At 40.2% G+C, this 23,700-nt stretch overlaps 1 protein-coding gene across 5 annotated transcripts in view; it reads left to right on the top strand.

Annotated features, from left to right (window-relative positions):
• lhpp (phospholysine phosphohistidine inorganic pyrophosphate phosphatase) overlaps positions 1–13,464 on the top strand; it is a 115,488-nt gene extending 102,024 nt beyond the window's left edge. For all 5 annotated transcript variants that reach the window (XM_063071854.1, XM_063071856.1, XM_063071857.1 and 2 more), the window contains one exon: positions 13,010–13,464. In XM_063071854.1, the coding sequence (XP_062927924.1) occupies positions 13,010–13,106 (97 nt within the window). In that variant the 3' untranslated portion in view covers positions 13,107–13,464. The remainder of the gene's footprint in view (positions 1–13,009) is intronic.
• The last annotated feature ends 10,236 nt before the right edge of the window (positions 13,465–23,700 follow it).

The following is a 23,700-nucleotide window of genomic DNA, read 5'->3' as shown; positions in this document are numbered from 1 at the left end:
TCCCTGCCCCCTTCCTACTCTCAGTCCACAATAGAGACCCAATTAGATTTATCATCACTCATATGCATCATGAACTACATATACTACAGTACTGTGCAGTCTTAGGCACCCTAGCTATCTACAGTATATGTGCCTAAGACTTTTGCACAGTACTGTGTTCCTGAATTCAGCCATTTGTGCAAACCCAGCCTCTCTGTCCCAACACATGAACAACCCCAGTCTCACCTTGGAAATTGCCTCTCCCTCCTCTAAAATCCTCCCATTGTTCTCTAAATTAGCTTTTACTGTATGACTCCAAAGGAGCTCATATCTTTTCAGTGTGAGCTGTAATACAAAGTCATCGTGTTTTGAGGACGCAGAATAACAAATAGGAAATTTTTATCGTAGTACACCCAGGCATTTCCTGACACTTAACTATCCAGCAAATTATCACTGTTAACTACTAAAAACTAAACTTGCTGACAATCAGCTCTTGTTTAAGTAATGGATGAAATGAAATGGGTGTTGTAAAGATTCTCATTTTTCATCGGCAGCTTCTGGCCACTGGCAACTAGGTGTGGATCCAAAATCTGCCAGCTCTTTCAGATAATGCATGAAAGAGACCAGAGAAGCCATGACATTGCCAAACTTGTGATTTTGCTGGAACCTGCTGCTATCCTGTATTTTCAGTATATAATTTCCACTTGAACCTATACCAGGAATGTTCATTCAGCCAGAATTTAAGCAACTTATTTTGTTCATTTATTTTGCTTCTGACCCTGAAATTTCATTATCGTATTAAGCTACACTAATATTACACTTTATTCCCATGAGTGATAATGAATCTAGGGAAATCTCTGGACAAATTGGTTTAAATGTGAGTTTTTTTAGTAAGCAAACACTTACAGTGATTTGATGGTGTAAGTCAGATGAGCATTAATAATCTTATGGAAAAGACTTGTACACTGAACACAATTTAGGCAATCTTTAAAAGCTGGGTCTGATATGTCTTTCATTATTCCAGCCCCGTCTATTTACCATTAACCTCATATAAGGGGGAAAAGCTTCTTTCTACTATTTGAACTTACGAAAGTTAGATTTTCCATGGCTTAATGCCAGTTATAAAAGCTGTGACTCCAGTGAAAAGATTGTTCAAATTTGCCAAACAAATTTAAAAAGCATCATGCTGCTTTCATGCATTAACACAGAAAGGAGTCTGCCAAATGCATGGAACCTGATATTGCACACGATTATTAGTAACTTATTCTGGACAGAGATTGTCCTCGATTAATAAAGGGAGGTTAACAATCACACCATTAATTTAGTTCAGTATAACTTGGACATAAATGGAAATAAAGATTTGTATGTGAAGATCTTCTTTATGTGTCTGAAGTATTCCAATGCATCTCAAATATAAATTCTCTGAATTTTCTAACCTTTAATTCCTTGTTCTATCAATGATTTATCTCTGACTACCTTAAATATAACTAATCTTTGACATACAGAGACATTTAAAAACTGTTTGGACTGCTGGAAATAATTAATATGTTCTAAGTAAAATATAAAGACACACTGAAACAGTAAGGACCTAGCTGAAAGCATAAGGTAAAAGAAGTAAAAGATAACAACTTTATCTCACGCTTTCAAGCTCTGATTGGCACAGAATCACAGTAGTGGATTCCACAGAATAATACAAAGGAATCGAAGCTGGGTTAGGCTTTGCCACTTGACTCCATGCAGAGTCCAACAACAGATTGAGAATTAGATGCACTGACATCTATTGCTCAGTGTCTAACAGATTTACAGCAGTTCCATGCAAGTCCATCGCATGCTGAATGCTGATGGCTTCCCCAAATCTCAAATCTTGCACAAAAGTTTCAGCTAGTTTGCAAACTGCTCACCTAACCTAAAATATTCAATAAACATGGTTTTTCTTTTTAGCAAAGGAGGGGAAATGTTGTCAAGTGTGAGCATTTTGCCACGTTTCCTGTTTTAATTTCCATTTTTTTAATAAATGGTCCGGTTTTCCGCCATCTGTTTGTATTGGCGTAATAGCCAAGTTTAGATGAAAAGCTCCTGTTCTAGTTTTGAAAAGCTTGTCATCTTCTTTCCATCTGATAATTTGGTTCTCAGTGTAACTTGACTTCTATGAAGCTTGCCTCCATGATTTGACTGGTTGGTCTGTAAGCAGTTATGTCACTCCATGATTGAGTACAGGCACAAATACCTTACACTCTGCCGACAAAGCTGGGCATTGTGCCACTCTCTTATGTATACAGAATGGAAGGTGTTAGTCAAGATGGAAAACACCACGGTCGTATATTGAAATTTATTTTTCTCAAACAACTGGGACGTAAAGTAAATCTGTCTGAAGGTTGGTCGAATGATTATGCTTTCAAAGGATCAGAATCAGGTTTAATATCTCCTGCATATGTTGTGAAATGTGTTAACTTTGAAGTGGCAGTACATGATAATATAGAAAAAATCCTGTGAATTACAGTAAGTATATATGTATATTAAATAGTTAAATAAGTAGTACAAAAACAGAAATAAAAAGTAGTGAGGTATTGTTCATGGGCTTAAATTGGGTGGCAGAGGACAAGAACTGTTCCTGAATCGCTGAGTGTATGCCTTCAGGCTTCTGTACCTCCTTCTTGACTGGTAGCAATGAGAAGTGGGTGGTGGGGGTCCTTAATGATGGGCACTGCTTTCTTGAGGCACTTCTGCTTGAAGATGCCTCAAAATGAAAAGTATTGACATCCAGCTTTGAACAAAAGCCATTGGAAAGCTTACTTTGGGCTTGGAATGAAACTGACAGAAGCTGCACACTGCTGTGAATATGGCGATGATCTCAGTTCCATATGCAGTCCCTTCCTATTCCTCGTGAACCTGACATTGCTTGGTAGAAACAAGCTCTCTGCATTGAAAAGCATTGCTATTTTGTTGTGTCATGGCTATGATTTAGGAGGCAATAGATATTACATCTCCCTCGGCAGCCAATAGCTGATTTGGCTACCTGCAGGTTGGGTGCAAATCCACATCAGTCCCAAAATTAATCATCTTGGTCACAAAAGTAAAGGAGTGTGTGATCACCAGTAAATTTATCTCCACACAGTGTATAATCATTTATAATCCCAGCGAGTAGGTTTGTAATTCCACTGGGTTGCATACGCAAATTCTTGTGATTACCACTGAGGGTTGGAATGTTACCTTTGCAGTTCTGAGACCTGAATTCACAATGTTTGAAATGAAGAGATGAAAGTCTTTCACATTTGCAGGAGATGAGCCTTGCAATCAAAGCCTGGCCCCTTCCCTCCTATCAAGAAAAGCCCATTTATTTTTTGTCTCCTCCATCCTCCCTTTTCAATTAAACTTTTTAGCTGAAGGGAAGGTTGAAGCTGCCAGGTGAATGAAGCCTTTTTTTGCTCATTAAGATTCTCCCCAGATCTCTACTAAGCCTCTTCAGCCATGAGAAACCAAGAGGTGCCTAATAAAATGATATAAAAGTTGGGGTTTGGAGTCTGTTTCTTTAAAGGGTTAGCCATTTGCCATGGAGACATATATTCAATCAATCCTGTCTAGTTATAGATGTTAACAACTACCCATACAGAGCAAATTAGGATTTTTCAAATCTGGAGGTAGCTTTGCCATCTGTCTTGGTCACAGTTGAAGCCTGAAGTTTTGTTAGGAGCTCAGCCAACTCTGAGGTTTCCTCACGTAATGTTGAGTACTTCTAACTTGCCTTAAAGGTAGCTAAAAACATGTTGGCATATTTCTGCGAAAATGAAAATGTCACGCTGCTGTTTTGTTACTGGAACCAAATGTGTTATTGATGAACCTTAAAGATACCATACAATTGGCCTATATATGCTACTCTGAAAAAAGTTTAATTATCCTTAACTTTGAAACTTCAGAGATGGCCCCACATGCATGTTCTCAGCAACCTATCTCTACAATTCTGTTCCAGAGTACTGAAGCAACTGCCCTTTCATAATCTCAAAACCTTTGTGGGATCCCTTCATTCTGTGTTCTAAAAGTGCATGATGATCTCATTTCCTCAAGTCTTCACTTTGCTATAATTGATTTTTCCATTAACCCTGGATTTTTAGATCATTATCTCCTCAATGCTTCTTCTTGTGTTCTGTGATGTATACTAGCTGAACCTAGCGCCTTTTCTTGTTTCCACTTGATTTTCTACGGTATCAGAATGAAATTAGTATCACTGGCATATGTCATGAAATTTGTTGTTTTGCAGCAGCAGTACAGTGCAATACATTAAGATTACTATGCTACAAAAATTAGAAGTGCGAAGGAAGTACAATGAAGTAATCTTAATGGGTTCATGTACCATTCAGAGATCTAATGGCAGAGGGGATGAAGTTGTTCTTAAAACATTGAACATGGGTCTTCAGGCTCCTGAACCTCCTACCTGATGGTAGGAATGAAAAGAGTTCATGTCCTGGATGGCGAGGCTCCTTTATAATGGACACTGCCTTCTTGAGGCACAATCTCTTGAAAATGGCCTCAGTAGCAGGGAGGCTTGTGCCCATGTTGAAAGTGACTGAGTCTACAACCCTCTGCACCTCTTGTGATTGTCTGCTTTGGAGGCTCCCTCTGTATGATGCAACCAGTCAGAATGCTCTCCACAGTACATCTGTAGAAACTTTGCAAGAGACTTTAGTGACATACCAAATGTCTTCAAACTCCTAATGAAGTAGAGCTGCAGTTGTGCCTTTGTGAATGCATCAATGTGTTGGGCCCAGGATACATCATCTGAGATGCTGGTGTGCAGGAACTTGAAGCGGCTCACCCTTTCCAACACCGACACCTGAATGAGGACTGTGTTGCTCCCAGCATCTCCTTCCTGAAGTCCACAATCAATTGCTTGGTCTTGCTGACATTGAGTGTGAGATTGTTGTTGCACCATCGTTCAACCAGTCAATCTATCTCACTCCTACACATCTCCTCATTGTCATCTGAGATTCTGCCAACAACAGTCGAGTCATCAGTGAATTTATAAGTGGTCATTGAGCTGTGCCAGCCATATAGTTATGAGTGTAGAGGAGTGGGCTAAGCATGCATCCTTGAGATGCCTCCTGTTGAATGCCAGCAAGGAGAAGATGTTATTACTGATCCACACTGACTAGTCTCCCAATAAAGTTCAAAGTCCATTTATTATAATATGTATGCCATAGGAAACCTGAAGAGTTGTCTTCTTGCAGGCAGCTAAAAAACAAAGAAACACAATAGAATTTATGAAAAACCCCACAGCAGAAAGACAGTCAAATATTCAATGTGCAAAGAAAGAAACAAAAAACAGTAAAAAAAATAGTTAACAAGTACAAACGTTTGTAATACACAGAACATGAACCACAGAGTCCCCAAAAGTGAGTTCACAGCCATGGGGCTCGTTCAATGCTGCAGCCAGTCCAGGAGCCCAGTGGCTGCAGAGCTGGTTCAGCAAGTGAGCTGAATGCCAGTCAGTCTCTTGCCCTCGGCCTCGACGCCTTAATCTTTTCAGTCTGGTTCAGCACTTTAATTGCCTAAACATTGATTCGTTTTTCCTTGTCGGGCCTGGACCACGCCCCATCAATCTGGCCCAAGGTTTAAATCCAGCCTGGAGGCCACTCCAGCAATGGCCACCACAGCCGTACCTGCATTCTTGAGAGTCCAGTTTGCCAAGTATTTCAGGATATCACAAAAATACCAAGTCGTACAGACGGTTCAAAGGCACATCTTCCAAAGGGAAATTACAGGCTTCAGATTGCAGTGATTGTAGGCCAGAATAAATATATTTTCTTTAATTGTTAGTAGTTTGATTAGTTGTCCCAAAAACGTCATTGTGTCTCGCCGGCGCCATCTTGGTAGAAGAGCCAAAGGAAGTCAAGTATTCAGTTGTATTTATCTCCACTACAGGCTTTTCTGCATTCACCTTAGTTACCCTAATAATGTAAAATCTTACATTTGGATTCCTTTGTGAGTGCTGATTGAATGTTTATGCCATTCCCTCGTCCACAAATACAAAAGGGCACCATTTGCTATTGTGGTCTACCTTTCTCTGTCCGTTCTTATTCTTTAAATTAATTTATAAAGTCCCTTTAATACTTAATGCCAGTCATCTTTACCAATCACTTTGTGTTTATCTGTTTTTCTGCTTTGCTTTCGTATTTTACATTATCATTCCATATTTGTTTCCAATTTAAGAACACAATCTCCCTTTTTGCTTCAGTCTCTATTCTCAGAAGATTTACTGTTGTATTCCCTCATATTGAATGGAGTGACATTGCAGTATTGATATGCTAGATATGCACTAAACTCGTAACAGAAAGTTATGGAAACTGGTATCAGTTCTAAGTATCCTTTGTGATAAAAGTATATTACATTCAATCCACCTTGGTTGCATTGGGGATTTTGTTGACCAGAAAATAAAAGGTTAGGTTGAATTAAATAAAATGGTAACTGTATAAAGCAGACTGCTGTAGGTACCTTGCAGATAGATTAAATGCAATCTTCCAATTGTTGGGTGTGGGATAAGAGGAAGGAGAAGTGTGTTAATAAGATTTGTTAGTTATTTACACATCAAGGGTGCAAGTGGTTTGCCTGTGACTAACTTTGTTTTACTGCCTAAGTGGTATGATTTTTATTTCGTTAAATTTACTCATTTACTCGCCAAATTTGAAACCGGGTCTGTCTTTCTTGGAGACAGTTAGATTCCAGAGAGCGCAAACTTGACAGTGGGTCTGGAGCTTCACCAGGACGCCGATGTAAATGATGAATGTGAGAGACAGATGATCCCAGTGAGGTGTGACATACGATCTATGCAATTAACATGAACAAGGTTTATGATCTCTGATCCTCTTTTAACAGCAATCCCAACACCCCACCACCCCACCCCACTCCCACCAATTACTGGGCCATAATACTGAATTATGCTGAGGGTCTGCCAACAATAGAAGATTGCCCTGGAGTCTCTGGTGATTAACAATAAATCTCTTGGACGCTTTTGGCACGAGCATTCCAAAAACCTTGTCAAATGCTGACACCATCATGCATTCGATTGCAGGTCTGCCCTGTTAGTTAAAAAACTACAGTATAGCAAGAGATGATACAGAACTAGACCAGCAATTGTTTTCCAAATGGAATCGGATATACTGTATCAATGTTTAGTGTGAAAGCAATGTAACAATAATTCTTGGGACACGTAAAACTAGTTCAGTTCTTCTAATGCATAATTCTTCTAATGGATAATTCATACTGGATGTGCTCATCTGATATTTAGTTGTGTGAGATGGTGCTGCTTGGAAATGATGCTAATCTAAGATTTAACTGTTTAAGATGTATAAAGGGAGTATATGCTCTTAGATTATATCATTTTGCGGTTTCCTTTACCATCTGGCTGGTTTTCTTGAAACTGTCACCTACTGCAATTTTTTTGTTGTTGTTGTCGAAACAAGCTGAAGCTCTTTACCACTCACTGTAGTTGCGCAGTGCTGGTGCGTCAGAGAGGAGGAAGTAAGTCAGCAGTCTGTTCAAAGTAGTCAGCATTTACTGTGCTGCCCGCCCACTGGCGATTCAGAGAGAGAAAATGGTTTGTTTGGATTGAGTTCTATATTAAGGGCTTAATTCCATAAAACAAAGTTATGTGTCCATGATAGTTTTAATTGTCTTTGCTGACAGTTCTGCTCCTTAATTAGGGATAGATTTTCTATTATTTTACTGCAAATGGGTGTGATCATGCTTTGCATGTCTTTGATTTTAAAATGATAGGTAGTGAAACATCCAATACAGTTCCCTGTACACTCTTCAGAAACCTCAAAGTTCAAAAAGTTCAAAGTTCAAAGTAGACTTTATTATCGAAGTGCATACGTGTCACCACATGCAAACCTGAGATTCTTTTTCCTGCAGGCATACTCAGCAAATCTATAGAACACTAACTGTAAATAGGATCAATGAAAGAGCATAGAAGACAACAAACTGTGCAAATGCAGACATAAATAAACAATGAGAGCATGAAATAGTGAGATAAAGAGTCCTCAAAATGAGGTCATTGGTTGTGGGAACACCAAAAATAGAATGAGTGTAATTATCCTGTTTTGGCAAGAGCCTGATGGTTGAGGGGTAGTAACTGTTCTTGAACCTGGTGGTGCAAGTCCTGAGGCACCTGTTCCTTCTACCTGATGGCAGCAGCAAGAAAAGAGCATGGCCTGTGTAGTGAGAATCTTTGATGAACCTGTGTTAAGTGCCACAAATACAGATGTGCCGAGTTCTTCAACATGGACATCAGTTATACCAAGAACTGATATTTATTCATATTCTTTGTACAGCTTCTACTCTTTCAAGAAATAGATATCTAGGACTGTACGAAATCAGTCAGGTCATCAATGTGTTGCTGATGGGTAATGCATTCTGTGCAGTTCTCTTGCTTTCAGCCATTTCAGTCCATAATCGTGTATGAAAAATGGGAACAATTCTTTAGAAATAAGTGCACCATGTCAATACTAAATGTGTGAAAGTATGAAAGTATTATTCCTTTAATACTGAGCAATACTGTTGCTACTGTAACACATCAACATAGGGGCAAAATTAATCTAGCTAGCAATGGTTCAATCTCAGTTCTCATTCCATATTCATGGTCGAACAGTACAATGTCACTGAGAACTGCTTCACAGTGACAGGAATGGGGATCAAGTGGTGCCATTGCTGTGAATGCTGGTTAGCCACAAACCAGTTTTGCCTCTGTTGACATTTCTGATAAAGTTTTAAAAATTCTTGCCTTTTATAAGAAAGTTTTACCACAAACCTCCGATCATAATGTTCAGCTTGAAAGTTAATTTTGTTCATGTTCTTTGGTGTTGCCTACACTCATCCACTTGTAGGTTCCTTACTTCAACTGCCAACTCGGACTAATGGACATACAAGACAAATTGTCTAGACTTATGCTAATACTGAGAACGTACTCATTTCGTAAAAGCTTGTTTAGAGAAAAAGGCCCTTTGGCCTATTGCATGCATTCTGACCTTTTGTCAATCTGCATGAATCCCATTTGCCCACATCAGGACCATATTCTTCTATGCCTTACTATTTTAGGTGTCTATCTAATACCTCTTAAATGTAGCTATTGTATTTGGTTCCACCATCAGCATGGCAGCATGTTCCATAAATCAACCACTCAATCACATATCAATCGATCCTTCCTCTGACACTCAGTGTTACGCCCTCTATTTTTAATGCCTTGGGGATAAAACTATATACCTTATTTATCCTCTCCTGACCTCAGTGGTTGGGAAGATGTTGGAGTCAATTGTTAAGGATAAGGTTATGGAGTACTTGGTGACACAGAACAAGATAGGACAAAGTGAGCATGGTTTCCTTAAGGGGGGTGTAGTGGATGTTGTATATTTGGACTTCCATAAGGCCTTTGACAAGGTGCCACACATGAGGCTGCTTACCAAGATAAGAGCCTATGCTATTACAGGAAGGTTACTGACATGGTTAGAGCATCGGCTGATTGGCAGGAGGCAGCAAGTGGGAATAGAAGGATCCCTTTCCGGTTGCCTGTCAGTGACTAGTGGTATTCCGCAGGGGTTGATGTTGGGACCACTTCTTTTTATGCTGAATATCAATGATTTAGATGATGGAATAGATGGCTTTGTTGCCTACTTTGCAGGTGATATGAAAATTGGTGGAGGGGCAGATAATGTTGAGGAAACAGGTAGGTTACAGAAGGACTTAGACAGGTTAGGAGAATGGGCACGAGAGTGCCAAATGAAATACAATGTTGGAAAAAGCATGGTTTAGTCATGCATTTTGGTAGAAGAAATGAATGTGCAGACTATTTGCTAAAAGGGGAGAAAATCCAAAAATCTGAGATTCAAAGGGATTTGGGAGTCCTTGTGCAGAACATCCTAAAGGTTAACTTGCAGGTAGAGTAGGTGGCGAAGAAAGCAAATGCAATATTAGCATTCATTTCAAGAGCTGGATGTGATGCTGAGGTTCTATAAGGCACTGGTGAGGCCTCACCTTGAGTATTGTGAACAGTTTTGAGCTCCTCATCTAAAAAAGGATGTGTTGGCATTGGAGAGGGTTCAGATGAGGTTCACAAGGATGATTCCGAGAATGAAAGAGCTATCATACAAGGAACGTTTGACCACTCTGGGTCTGTACTCGCTGGAATTTAGGCGAATGAGGGAGGATCTTATTTAGACCTTTCAAATGTTGAAAGGCCTAGACAGAGAAGATGTGGAAATGATGTTTCCCATGGTGGGGGAGTTTAGGACAAGAGGGCACAGCCTCAGGATAGAGGGGCACCCACTTAAAACAGAGATGTGGACAAATTACTTTAGCCAGATAGTGGTGATTTTACGAAATTTATTACCTCAGGCAGCTGTGGAGGGCAGGTCGTTGGGTGTATTTAAGGCAGACCTTGATCGGTTCTTGATTGGACATGGCATCAAAGATTACTGGGAGAAGGCCGGGGAGTGGGGCTAAGGAAGGGAGAAAAGGATCCACAATGATTGAATGGTGGAGTAGACTCAATGAACCAAATGGCTTAATTCTGCTCCTATGTCTTATGGTCTCCTAATTTTATATACTTTTAATCAGTCTACTTCTTGGACTCCTTAACTCCAAGAAAAACAAGCCTAGTCTACCCAGTCTCTCCCCATACCTAAACTCCTCCAATCCAGCAAAATCTCCCTCTGCACTCCCTCCAACACAATCACATCAGTTCTATATTGTGTGACAAATAGGCTAAGTAGAGCCGAACAAGTGTTTCGTGAAGTTGTATCTTAACATCTCAACTCTCTGTTTTCAATGCCTGATTTATGAAGGCAAGCGTGCCATGTGCCTTCACCACCTTATCAGTCAGTGTTGCCACTTTCAGGAAACTAAAGACTTGGATCCCCTGTTCAACATTCCTTAGCGACCTACTATTTACTGTATATTTGACTTCCCAAAATGTGTCACATTGCACTTGAAGATATTAAATTCCATTTGGCAATGCTCAACCCATTGTGATACAGAACCAAAGCAGGCTTTTCCCAGGATGAAAATCAAGCACCCATGACACTAATCCTACACTAATCTCATTTTATTCTGGCAAAATTCCTATTAACTTCATTCACCTACATGGTAGGGGCATTTTGGCTTCCCTTGTCCAAACTGACTCTGATGTCTATCTATGCTAATCGTGCATTAGGCTGTGTCCCTCTGTGTCTTTCTCGTATAAACCCCTGTCCCAGTGTCTTTAAAACATTGTAATCTTTACTGCCTCTAGCAGCTCATTCCAGATATTCACCACCTTTGCATGAAAAACCAACACCTCAAATCTTTTAATTTTTCCCCCCTCTCACTTTAAACCATGCCCTATAGTTCCAACTAGAGGTGCCCTAGGGGTAAAAAAAAGACTCTGACTATCAATCTTATCTCTGCCCCTGATAATTTTGTAAATATTTAGAATATTAATTGAACATGCAGTTTTTACAACTGGTATCAAAGAGAGGAAAAAGCTTTCCCATTTAACAGAATTTTATAGTGGGGTGGCACGTTTGCGTAGTGGTTAGCACAATACTTTACAGTACCAGCAACCTTGGTTCAATTCCCGCCACTGCCTATAAGCAGTTTGCACGTTCTCCCTGTGACTGAATGGGTTTCCTCCCACAGTCCAAAGGTGTACCGGTTGGTAGGTTAATTGGTCATTGTAAGTTGTCCCGTGATTAGGCTAGGATTAAATTGAGAGATTGCTGGGTGGCGTGCCTTGAAGAGCCAGAAGGACCTACTCCACGTTGTATTTCAATCACTCAATAACCAAGTAACAAGACAGATAGAAAGAACGGACCACTCAGTTAATGGTTGGGATCCATGGCATAAAAAAGATTGTGAACCCTTGCTCTAGAATCTCACCCCTCAGCGTACTAAATTCCAATGATACTAACCTGGCTATCCCGTCTCTGTAACTTCAGCCCTCTATTTCAAGCAGGATCCTGGTGAATCTCTTCTGCACTCTCTCTGTTACTACCACATTCCTCTTGTACTGTGGCCACCAAAATTGTACACAATATCCCATATCGTTTGCAGAAAGTTATGGATCATTTATGGAATCGTTTGAAATAATGACAAGCCTGGGTAAGATGGATGGTACCAATCTTCTCCCCATGGTTAATTAGTTACTGCCCATTGTGCCACTGGCATTTCGGGCAGCAATGAAGGTCCTCTGTCTCTGTCTGTCCTTGGCCATTCAGATGCAGAAGGATTCTTCATTGCTGTTTCAGTAATTGTGTTATTTTACCAGCCAAAGTTCTTAGCCCTGAGCTGAACTCCCAAACCTGGAAGACTGATGGACCACTCTTAGTCTCGCCTCTACACTTTTACATGTTTGGCATAAGTGGCCCTATCAAGAGCCAAAGCATAAAGCCCTGATTCCAGCCAACTTGGCTCTCTGGGTCACTGAAGCACACAAGCGTCCAAACCCAATGGCGAGGTTGTGGTCCTCTTGGAGTTTACTCGAGGGTAGAGGAGCCCAAAAGTAAGCAGATAGGTATAAGGTGAGAGTGGAAAGATTTAAAAGGGACCTGAGAGGTAACCTTTTCATGAAGAGTGGTAAGTTCATTTCATAATGAGCTCCCAAAGTAAGTGGTTGAGTCAGTATATAGTACCATTTAATAAGCACTTGGATTAGTACATGGAGGGGCGGGGCTTGGAGGGATATAGGGCCAAACGCAATAAATTGGGACTAGTTTGGTGGGCACCATAATCAGCATGGTAGCTGTATGACTCTATGACTGTTTGCTATAAAGCCCAGGGATCAAAGTGTTGCACAAATACAAATGAATGTCCTCAGAAGCTAACAAAGAAATAGTATTTGGAGAAGAACTGGCTGAAATTATGTCTTAACTGTGATTTATCTTTATCAACAATTACAACCTATTTTGCATGTTGAATATATGATAAACTCAAGCTTGATGGATTATTTTTAATGAATTGTTTTACTATGTCTAGGTACCAAATTATTTTTTTGTGATTTTATTTGCAGGCCATGTGATGAACAGCACCCAACAGTGAAGGCAGATGGGTACGTAGACAACTTAGCACAAGCAGTCACAATCCTTCTCAAACACCTACATCAGTAATTTGAATCTGGTTTCAAAGAATCATCTGGCAAAGAACTGGGAAGTCATTAGAAATGGACAAATTCATCTACTGTCTGGTGCTGAAATGAACATTAACCATTGAGGTTTCATGACCTTACGGAATTAGCTCTACTCTGTAGCATTTACTGTGAATACCATATTAACCTATGAAATAACATACATGTTTGTTAATAAGCAGTAAGTACTTGAATTAAAATAGTGTACAAATTGGTTTAGTGTTTACACAGAACATAATGATGTACAGTGTACTGTCAAATAGATGGCTAAAATCAAGACATCTGTAAATTTTACTGCAATACTCAATAAATATAATTTGAATCTGAGTTTCAGGTTTATCATTTCAATCAAATTCTCTCACACTGAGCATTAACTAGAGCTTGCCATGATCAGGTCAAATGCTCAAGTAATGAGAACGTATAAATTTATTTTGAAGATATCTATTATTTGGTGGTATTGTGAGCTAATTGATAATGTATAACCTAGAATAAGATAATTTCATTTGTAGATTAGAGTTTCAACTGTGCCTAATGCTAATTATCACTCCTGATGGAGAAAATAATCGTTTCTCAGTCTGTTAAAATCTAATCCCCAAGGAGCATGAACTCAGAAATCACTGGAGCAAATTTGGCACAAAAATCCACACAGTGAGCCATATCCCTGGGCTAGAGTAAGTAATTTAGTACAGCTTGGATTCATTTTCGTATATTTAGCTTAAGAAATACAAGGTAAAACTACAATATGGTAATTTTATCTGGTGTGATCTTAAAAGCTAATAGTTGCAGAATTAACTGGCATTGTTCAGAGTAACTCTACAGTACAAACTTTAGTGCTATTAAGTTCACATGCAGAATTGATGATTTAAAGTTCTATAGAGGAAAATAAATGTATTTGCTTGGAATTCTGTGAGTGATTTTTAATTAGTTTAGTGTGGACAAGGCATCAGCAAATTTTCTTGACACCTCCTGCGTTCACAGCTAACTATTGCTTGGATAAGCAAACCCCATGATGTGAAACTTACCGCTCTCATTTACTTCACATTCAAGATTGCAAACTTTGGATTAAAATTACTTTAGTACTGATTCAGTCACTCTGGAACTTGTATGAGATTTTCACCATTTGCTTTGATCTCCAAACAGGAAGTTAAGCATATTTCCAGATTAAACCCATAATAAAACGTATTTTCAAATATTCTGTGATTACAATGGTGCAAAATTAACAACAGACTGATGTTAAGCATAATTGTATTTTGAAAATAACGAAGAATGAGGTATTTTTCTTGGACCCATTTCCTTTTTACACTCTACAATAAACAACAAAACTTCTTCATTTGGTTGTGTCTGGCAGATCCGCTACTCCTTCCTCACTTCGTTGAAATTCATTTTTTTGGGGGCGATGAAGTCAGAAGTGAAGAAATCACTAATAGGTTTCCGTTTGTGGTGTAAATAAAACAGCCCAGGTGGTGAAGAAGTAATGGCGGCTTGCCTTTATTAGTGGAGGCACTGAATTCAAGAGTTGAGGAGTTATGCTGAAGTTTTATGGAACTCAAGTTAGGCTGCATCTAGAGCTTTGTATGCATTTCTGGTCACTACATTGTAGGTTAGATGTTGAGGCCTAGGAGAGAGTGTAGAAGAGATTTACCGGGATACTGTTCAGATTAGAGGGCATTACCTGTTAGATAAGCCTGTAAAGCACACAAAATGCTAGAGAAATTCAGCAGGCTCGGCAGCATCTATGGAAAAGAGTACAGTCGATGTTTCGTGCTGAGACCCTTCAGCCGGACTGTTGCCCATCCAGCATCTAGTGTGTGTTGCTTGGATTTCCAGCATCTGCAGATTTTCTCTTGTTTGTGATTAGACAAACTTGTGTTGTTTTTTCTGGATTGGCAGAGGCTGAGGGGAGAACTGATGGATGTTGTTACATACCGTAACCTGTAGAAATAAACCAGCAGCAGGAGATTTCACACTGAGTCAGGTTTTAATGTTAAAACCACTATCTTTATTAGTATCTACTTATAATATCGTAACTTAAACAAGATAAACAAATGTTAACAGTGTTATGTGTATATATGTGTGTAAATATAGCTCCCAAACTAAGCTAAGCTTGGGGAAAGAAAGCTTAGAGTCTTGAGATGGTAAAGTAGGAAAGTTCAGTAATCCACAGAATGTATGATAGGAGAGAGATATTTGTAATCCAGGGTGAAATGTAGAGAAAAGGTGGTTACATCCAATTCCACAGGTAAACGAAAGTATTCCACAGATTCCACGATGGTAAAAAGAGATAACAGTTACTGTAGATCTTGTCCGTCGTGTCGTTCCAAATCCACATACAAATTATCACTGAAAGTGATCTGTCACAGGGATATCGTCTTCAAGGGGTTGCCAAACGACATACCTAGGCAAGAGTTAACACATAAGTGGTCTCCACAGGATATCCCAAACAAAATCCACTCCTTTGGATTATACGAAGTGATAGACATCCATTCGTAGTGCACCGTGTGCAGATATTTAACCCACCCGTGTGGGCAGAAGAGAGTTTTGAACCATCGCAGTGACCAGCTGGTCTGCTTTTCTCTCTCCATCTCTCCATCTCTCATCTCTCCATCTCTCATCTCTCATCTCTCATCTCTCATCTCTCTGAGGAGTGGTAGGTTTCTAGGGCATGCTGCTAGGGGTGGTAGTGGAGGCAAAGTAAAAAAAACTAAAGAACTAATTATTGACTGTAGGAGGAAGAAACCAGAGGCCCATGAGCCAGTCTTCATTAGGGGATCGGAGATGGAAGAGGGTCAGTAAATTCCTTGTCAGCATCATATAAAATGATCTTGCACTGATCAAGACTGGTTCCATTACAGATTGGTATGGAAACTTCAATGCCCATAAATGAAAAGGCGTACAGAAAGTTTGAGCACATCTACAAAGCACATTGCCACAAGAAAGAAGCAACCATCATCAAAGACCTCCAACATTCAAGGCATGCTGTCTTCTCACTGCAGCCATCATGAAGGAGGTACTGGAGCCTTAGGTCCCACACCACTCGGTTCAGGAACAGTTATTACGCTTCAAATATCAGGCTCCTAAACCAGCACGGATAATTTCACTCACCACAACTTTGAACTGATCCCACAATCTATGGAGTTACTTTCAAGGATGCTACAACTCTTGTATCAGTATTATTTACTTACTTATTATTCTTTTTATTTGCAGTCTGTCTTTTGCTTATTGGTTGTTTGTCAGTCCTTGTAGTTTTTCATTGAATCTATTCCTCCGTTCTACTGTGAAAACCTGCAAGAAAATGTATGAGGGGTGATTGATAAGTTTGTGGCCTAAGGCAGACGGAGTCAATTTTAGAAAACCTAGCACATTTATTTTTCCTACATTTACACACTTAGTCCAGCAGTCATGGAGCATACAGATTCCTTCTTTGTAAAAGTCAGCATCTTGGACCTCCAGGAGTGGTCCACAGCAGGGGTGATTAATAAGTTTGTGGCCTAAGGTAGAAGGAGATGAGGAGAAACTTCAAACTTACTGCATTTTCACTTAAAGAGTTGAACTGAACGTGCATGTAATGAGAGCTGTATAACTCATCTCCTGCTACCTTAGGCCACAAAGTTATCAATTACCCCTGCTGTGGACCACCTGGAGGTCCAAGACGCTCTTGTTACATGCACGTGCAATTCAACTCTTTGAGTGATAATGCAAAGTCTTAAGTTAATAACTCATCTCCTTCTACCTTAGGCCATGAACTTATTGATCACCCCTGCTGTGGACCACTTCTACAAAGAAGGAATCCGTATGCTCCATGACCACTGGACTAAGTGTGTACATGTAGGAGGGGACTATGTTAAAAAATAAATGTGCTAGGTTTTCTAAAAATGACTCCTTCTACCTTAGTCTATGAACTTATCAATCACCCTTCGTATATGGTAACATATTTGTACTTTGATAATAAACTTTGAACTTTGAGATTGTCAGAATCAGGTTTACTATCACCAGCATATGTCATGAAACTTATTATTATGTGGCACCAGTACATTGCAATACATGATAATAAAAACTGTGATATATAAATTAAATTAAATGAGTAGTGTAAAAAAAGTTGTGAGGTTGTGTTCATGGGTTCAATGTCAATTCAGAAACCTGGTGGCAGAGGGAAAGAAGCTGTCCCTGTACCTCCTCCCTGATGTTAGCAATGAGAAGAGTATGTATCCTGGGTGATCGGGGTCCTTAATGATGGATGCCACTTTTTTGAAGCATCGCTCCTTGAAGATGTCCTGGATTCTGGGGGTCTAGTGTCTATGACAGAGCTGACCAAGTTTATAACTTTCAATTTCAGTTCATCAATCAATTCTTCGTTCTTACTGACAATTAGTGCAAGGTTGTTGCAGCAACACCACTCAACTTAGCTACTTCCATTAAGAAAGCAACTCATATGAGAAGCACCGATGGCTTGTGAATAGCACCCTAATCCTCTTTGGAGCTGATTTCTAGTTTAGGCGGCAAACATAGTGCCCTCCATTTCATAGACAATAGACAATAGGTGCAGGAGTAGGCCATTCAGCCCTTTGAGCTAGCACCACCATTCACTGTGATCATGGCTGATCATCCACAATCAGTACCCTCTTCCTGCCTTCTCCCCATATCCCTTCACTCCGCTATCTTTAAGAGCTCTATCTAACTCCTTCTTGAAAGAATCCAGAGAATTGGCCTCCACTGCCTTCTGAGGCAGAGCATTCCACAGAACCGCACCCTTCTGTGTGAAAAAATTTTTCCTCAATTCCGTTCTAAATGGTCTACCCCTTATTCTTAAACTGTGGCCTCTGGTTCTGGACTCCCCCAACATTGGGAACATGTTTCCTGCCTCTAGCGTGTCCAATCCCTTAATAATCTTATATGTTTCAGTCAGATCCCCTCTCATCCTTCTAAATTCCAGTGTATACAAGCCCAGTCGCTCCAATCTTTCAACATATTACAGTCCCGCCATTCCGGGAATTAACCTCGTGTACCTATGCTGCACTCCCTCGATAGCTAGAATGTCCTTCCTCAAATTTGGAGACCAAAACTGTACACAATACTCCAGGTGTGGTCTCACCAGAGCCCTGTACAACTGCAGAAGGACCTCTTTGCTCCTATACTCAACTCCCCTTGTTATGAAGGCCAACACACCATTAGCTTTCTTCACTGCCTGCTGTACCTGCATGCTTACTTTCAGTGACAGATGAACAAGGACATCTAGATCTCATTGTACTTCCCCTTTTCCTAACTTGACACCATTCAAATAGTAATCTGCCTTCCTGTTCTTGCCACCAAAGTGGACAACCTCACACTTATCCACATTAAACTGCATCTGCCATGCATCTGCCCACTCACCCAACCTGTCCAAGTCACCCAGCATTCTCATAACATCCTCCTCACATTTCACACTACCACACTGCTGTGTGTCATCTGCAAATTTGCTAATGTTACTTTTAATCCCTTCATCTAAATCATTAATGTATATTGTAAATTGCTGCGGTCCCAGCACCGAGCCTTGCGGTACCCCACTAGTCACTGCCTGCCATTCTGAAAAGGACCCATTAATCCCTACTCTTTGTTTCCTGTCTGCCAACCAATTTTCTATCCATGTCAGTACCCTACCCCCAATACCATGTGCTCTAATTTTGCCCACTAACCTCCTATGTGGGACCTTATCAAAGGCTTTCTGAAAGTCCAGGTACACTACATCCACTGGCTTTCCCATATCCATTTTCATAGTTACATTCTCAAAAAGTTCCAGAAGATTAGTCAAGCATGACTTCCCCTTTGTAAATCCATGCTGACTCTGACCTATCCTGCTACTGCTATCCAAATATGCTGCTATTTCATCTTTTATAATTGATTCCAGCATCTTCCCCACCACTGATGTCAGACTGACTGGTCTATAATTGCCTGTTTTCTCTCACTCTCCTTTCTTAATAAGTAGGATAACATTAGCTACCCTCCAATCCACAGGAACTGATCCTGGATCTATAGAACATTGGAAAATGATTACCAATGTGTCCACGATTTCTAGAGCCACCTCCTTAAGTACCCTGGGATGCAGACCATCAGGCCCTGGGGATTTATCGGCCTTCAGTCCCATCAGTTTACCCAACACCATTTTCTGCATGATGTGAATTTCCTTCAGTTCCTCTGTTACCCTAGGTCCTCTGGCCACTATTACATCTGGGAGATTGTTTGTGTCTTCCCTAGTGAAGACAGATCCAAAGTACCTGTTCAGCTCATCTGCCATTTCCTTGTTCCCCATAATAATTTCACCCGTTTCTGTCTTCAAGGACCCAACTTTGGTCTTAACTAATTTTTTCCTCTTCACATACCTAAAGAAGCTTTTACTATCCTCCTTTATATTCTTGGCTAGCTTATCTTCATACCTCATCTTTTCCCCCGTATTGCCTTTTTAATTATCTTCTGTTGCTCCTTAAAAGTCTCCCAATCCTCTGGTTTCCCACTCATCCTTGCTATGTTATACTTCTTCTCTTTTATTTTTATACTGTCCTTGACTTCCCTTGTCATCCATGGTCGCCCCTTACTCCCCTTAGAATCTTTCTTCCTCTTTGGAATGAACTGATCCTGCACCTTCTGTATTATTCCCAGAAATATCTGCCATTGTTGTTCCACTGTCATCCCAGCTAGGGTATCTTTCCAGTCAACTTTGGCCAGCTCCTCCCTCATGGGTCCATAGTTCCCTTTGTTCAACTATAATACTGACACTTCCAATCTTCCCTTCTCCTTCTCAAATTGTAGATTAAAACTTATCATATTATAGTCACTACCTCCTAATGGCTCCTTTACCTCGAGTTTGCTTATCAAATCTGGCTCATTACACAACACTAAATCCAGAATTGCCTTCTCCCTGGTAGGCTCTAATACAAGCTGCTCTAAGAATCCATCTTTGAGGCACTCCACAAACTCCCTTTCTTGGGGTCCAGTACCAACCTAATTTTCCCAGTCTACCTGCATGTTGAAATCACCCATAACAACCGTAGAATTACCTTCGCAACATGCCAATTTAAACTCTTGATTTAACTTGCACCCTATATCCAGGCTACTGGTTGGGGGCCTATAGATAACTCCCATCACGGTCTTTTTGCCCTTACAATTTCTCAGTTCTATCCATACTGACCCTACATCTCCTGATTCTATGTCCCCCCTCGCAAGTGACTGAATTTCATTCCTCACCAACAGAGCCACCCCACCCCCTCTGCCAACCTGTCTGTCCTTTTGATGGGATGTATACCCTGAATATTCATTTCCCAGCCCTGGTCCTCTTGCAGCCATGTCTCTGTTATTCCCACAACATCATACTTGCCATTTTCCAACTGAGCCTCAAGCTCATCCACTTTATTTCTTATACTCCGTGCATTCATATATAATACTTCTAATCCTTTTAAAGTCATACTTTTACTCCCCTCACCTTTCACATCGATTCCTATTGCACTTGGCCATACTCTCCTATCCCTTCCTGAGCTTTCTGCCTGTTTAATTATATTGTCTTTCTTAATTTTTCTTATTCTCTCTTTCCCTTTAACTCCATTCTTATATTTCCAGTTCGTCCCCTCCCCACCCCCACTACTTAGTTTAAACACACCCGTGCAGCAGTGGCAAACCTGCCTGCCGGAACACTGGTCCCCCGTCTGTTAAGGTGCAACCTGTCCCTTCTGTACAATTCATCCTTACCCCAAAACAGATCCCAGTGGTCCAAGAATCTAAATCCCTGCTCCCCGCACCAGCTCCTAGAACACCTTATAGCAATAGCAGTTATATAAAGAACAATTCCCTCAATGTGCTGAATGTGAACACATTGTTTTCCATAGTCATCCTTAATATTTGGGCTGAATAATCCCATATTAAGTCACTTTCCCCAAAGTTAGCAGGATTTTTTGTTTCACTCAGAAATGAGATCTGTTATATATAATTCAACTAAAATTCACATGAAAAATGCAACAAAGGGCAAAACAACACTGCTAACAAATGAAGCTACTCAAGTCATAACTAATTTTCCATGTAAACTCAGGCATCTTTTAAGAGAAATTTATTATTTGCTTTGATCCCTGTTGTTTGAAGCCTCACATTGGCGTACTCAAGTTTGTATTGGATGAACTTTGAACTGATTCCATTACAATTGTAATTTTCTCTTCCCCAAACCTAGTCTAAGTTCGCTACAGCAAAGTGCAAGGTGATATAAACAGTTTCCCAAAGGAAGAAACTAGCAGAGAACCATGTCCGTGCAAGTTAATTCTTTGTAGATTTCTAATAATCACCTTATTTTGATTTAATCTTTTTTTTGGGTAATAGTTATGCAGGACAAGAGTCGAATTTTAGTACCTGATTATAGGTTTGGTGTCAAATTAGTGGGCAACAATTCAATATTTTATCACATATATTGTTTACAATGTAGCACTGTAACGAAAGACAAGACAAGCTTGAAAACACTTATGTAAAGTGTTTACTGAGGGGAAATCATTGGTTTGAGGTTTGACGTGTGAACTTTTAACATGTTTTCTGTCTGAGGACTTACTTGACTCACGTTTCCATTATTTATTTACTGAGACACAGTGCAGAATAGGCCCTCCAGCCCTTGGAGCCACACTACCCAGCAATTCCCCAATTTACCCCTCACCTAATCACGCGACAGTTTACAATGACCAGTTAACCCACCAACCAGTGTGCCTCGATGTATCTCAGATCAGTCTTCTAATCATCTAAAAGCAAAATACTGTACAAGCTGGAAATCTGAAATAAAAACAGAAAATGCAAAATTTGAATCCGGATCAGGTTTATCACATATATTGTGAAATTTGTTACTTTGCAGCAACTTCTGAGTGTTTAATGCATATATCCAGTTATATTTGTCCAAAAACTACAATGATCCTTACTATTGATTATTTTGTTGTTAATGGAATCTAAAACTTAAAAAAAAATAGATAAATTGTATTAATTGGAGGTACCACAGAATGGTGCTTTTAGGTCATTAAAATTGTTATTAATGTTAAACAGGCAATTTACAAATGTGAGTGAAAGGCCAGTGATTTCCCTTGCAGTCATTTGTAAAATTATGAAACATTCACCTGACAGAATCTTTGCCATATCTCTTATATCATGGGTGATTTCACCTACTATCCCTGTCCCATTAGCTCCTCCCTTTTTTAGATTCAGATTTAACTATCACATGTACTTTGAAACATACAGTGAAATGCAGCATGTGTGTTACCAACAGAGCCTAAGGGTGTGCTGGGGGCAGCCTGCAAGTGTCATCTCACATTTCAGCGTCAACACAGCATGACCACAATGTCCAGCAGCAACAACAACAAAACAACAATTCAAACCAACACAACAGCATGACAAGCCCTTTTCATATTGTTTGTCAGTGATTTGGATAATGGAATTGATGGCTTTGTGGCAAAGTTTGCAGATAACAAAGATAGGTGGAGGGGCAGGTAGTGCTGAGGAAGCAACGTGATTGCAGTAGGACTTGGACAAATTGGAAGAATAGGCAAAAAAGTGGCAGATGGAATACAGTGTCGGGAAATGTATGATAATGTATTTTGCTGAAAGGAACAAAAGTGCAGACTATTATTTAAATTGGGATAAGGTGCAAACATCAAAGGTGCAGATTTTGGCATTAATTTTAAGGGAAATAGAAAATAAAAGCCTTCATAAGACACTAGCCAGGCCGCACTTGGAGTATTGTCAACGGCTTTGTGCCCCGTATCTCAGAAAGGATGTGTTGTCATTGGAGAGAGTCCAGAGGAGGTTCACAAGGAGGATTCTGCGAATGAAGGGGTTAACATATGAGGAGCATTTGGCAGCTTTTTGCCTGTACTCACTAGAATTTAAAAGAATGCAGAGGATCTCATTGAAACCTACCGAATGTTGAAAGGACTAGATAGGGTGGATGTGGAGAGGATGTTTCCTTTGGTGGGGGTATCCGGAACCAGAGGGCACAGCCTCAAAACTGAGGAGTAGAACAGAGTTATGGAGGAATTTTTATTTTAGCCAGGCAGTAGTGAATCTGTGGAACACTCTGCCACAGACTCTGGTGGAGGCTAATCCTGTGGGTATACTTAAGGCAGAAGCTGATAGATTCCTGTTCGATCGATCTCTCTCTCTCTCTCTCTCTCTCACACTCACTCACTCACTCACTCTCTCTCTCACCCCCCCCAACCCCCCTCAGTCTTTGGCCTCAGACTGGCAGACATTGGGCCTCAAACCTCCAACTGTGGCCTGATGACTCGTAGACATTGATTCTGACCTCCTCTAAGCCAACCCAGGGGCTTCAACCTTTGAGCTTCTACCACTGGATTCGTCAAATTCAGCCTTCGATCTTCAGGCCTGTACTTCCAGGCTTGACGACCTGGACATCTATCTGGAACTTCAGGGCCACCTGCAATAATTTTATCCATGCTGGATGGTGGTCATTAATTTTCTAAGCCTACTGTTAAGGTGGAGTGCCAACAAATTTAACGGAAAGACTAAATTTAACCATTGTCCTTACTTGTTCTATCTGTTAAATGGCTTTAATGTTTTTTAAATTTATCTAC

Source organism: Mobula hypostoma, chromosome 19, assembly GCF_963921235.1.
Source record: "Mobula hypostoma chromosome 19, sMobHyp1.1, whole genome shotgun sequence".
Taxonomy (NCBI): Eukaryota; Metazoa; Chordata; class Chondrichthyes; order Myliobatiformes; family Myliobatidae; genus Mobula; species Mobula hypostoma.
The sequence above is the reverse complement of the archived record's forward strand: the minus strand, read 5'-3'. Positions and strand labels throughout refer to the sequence as shown.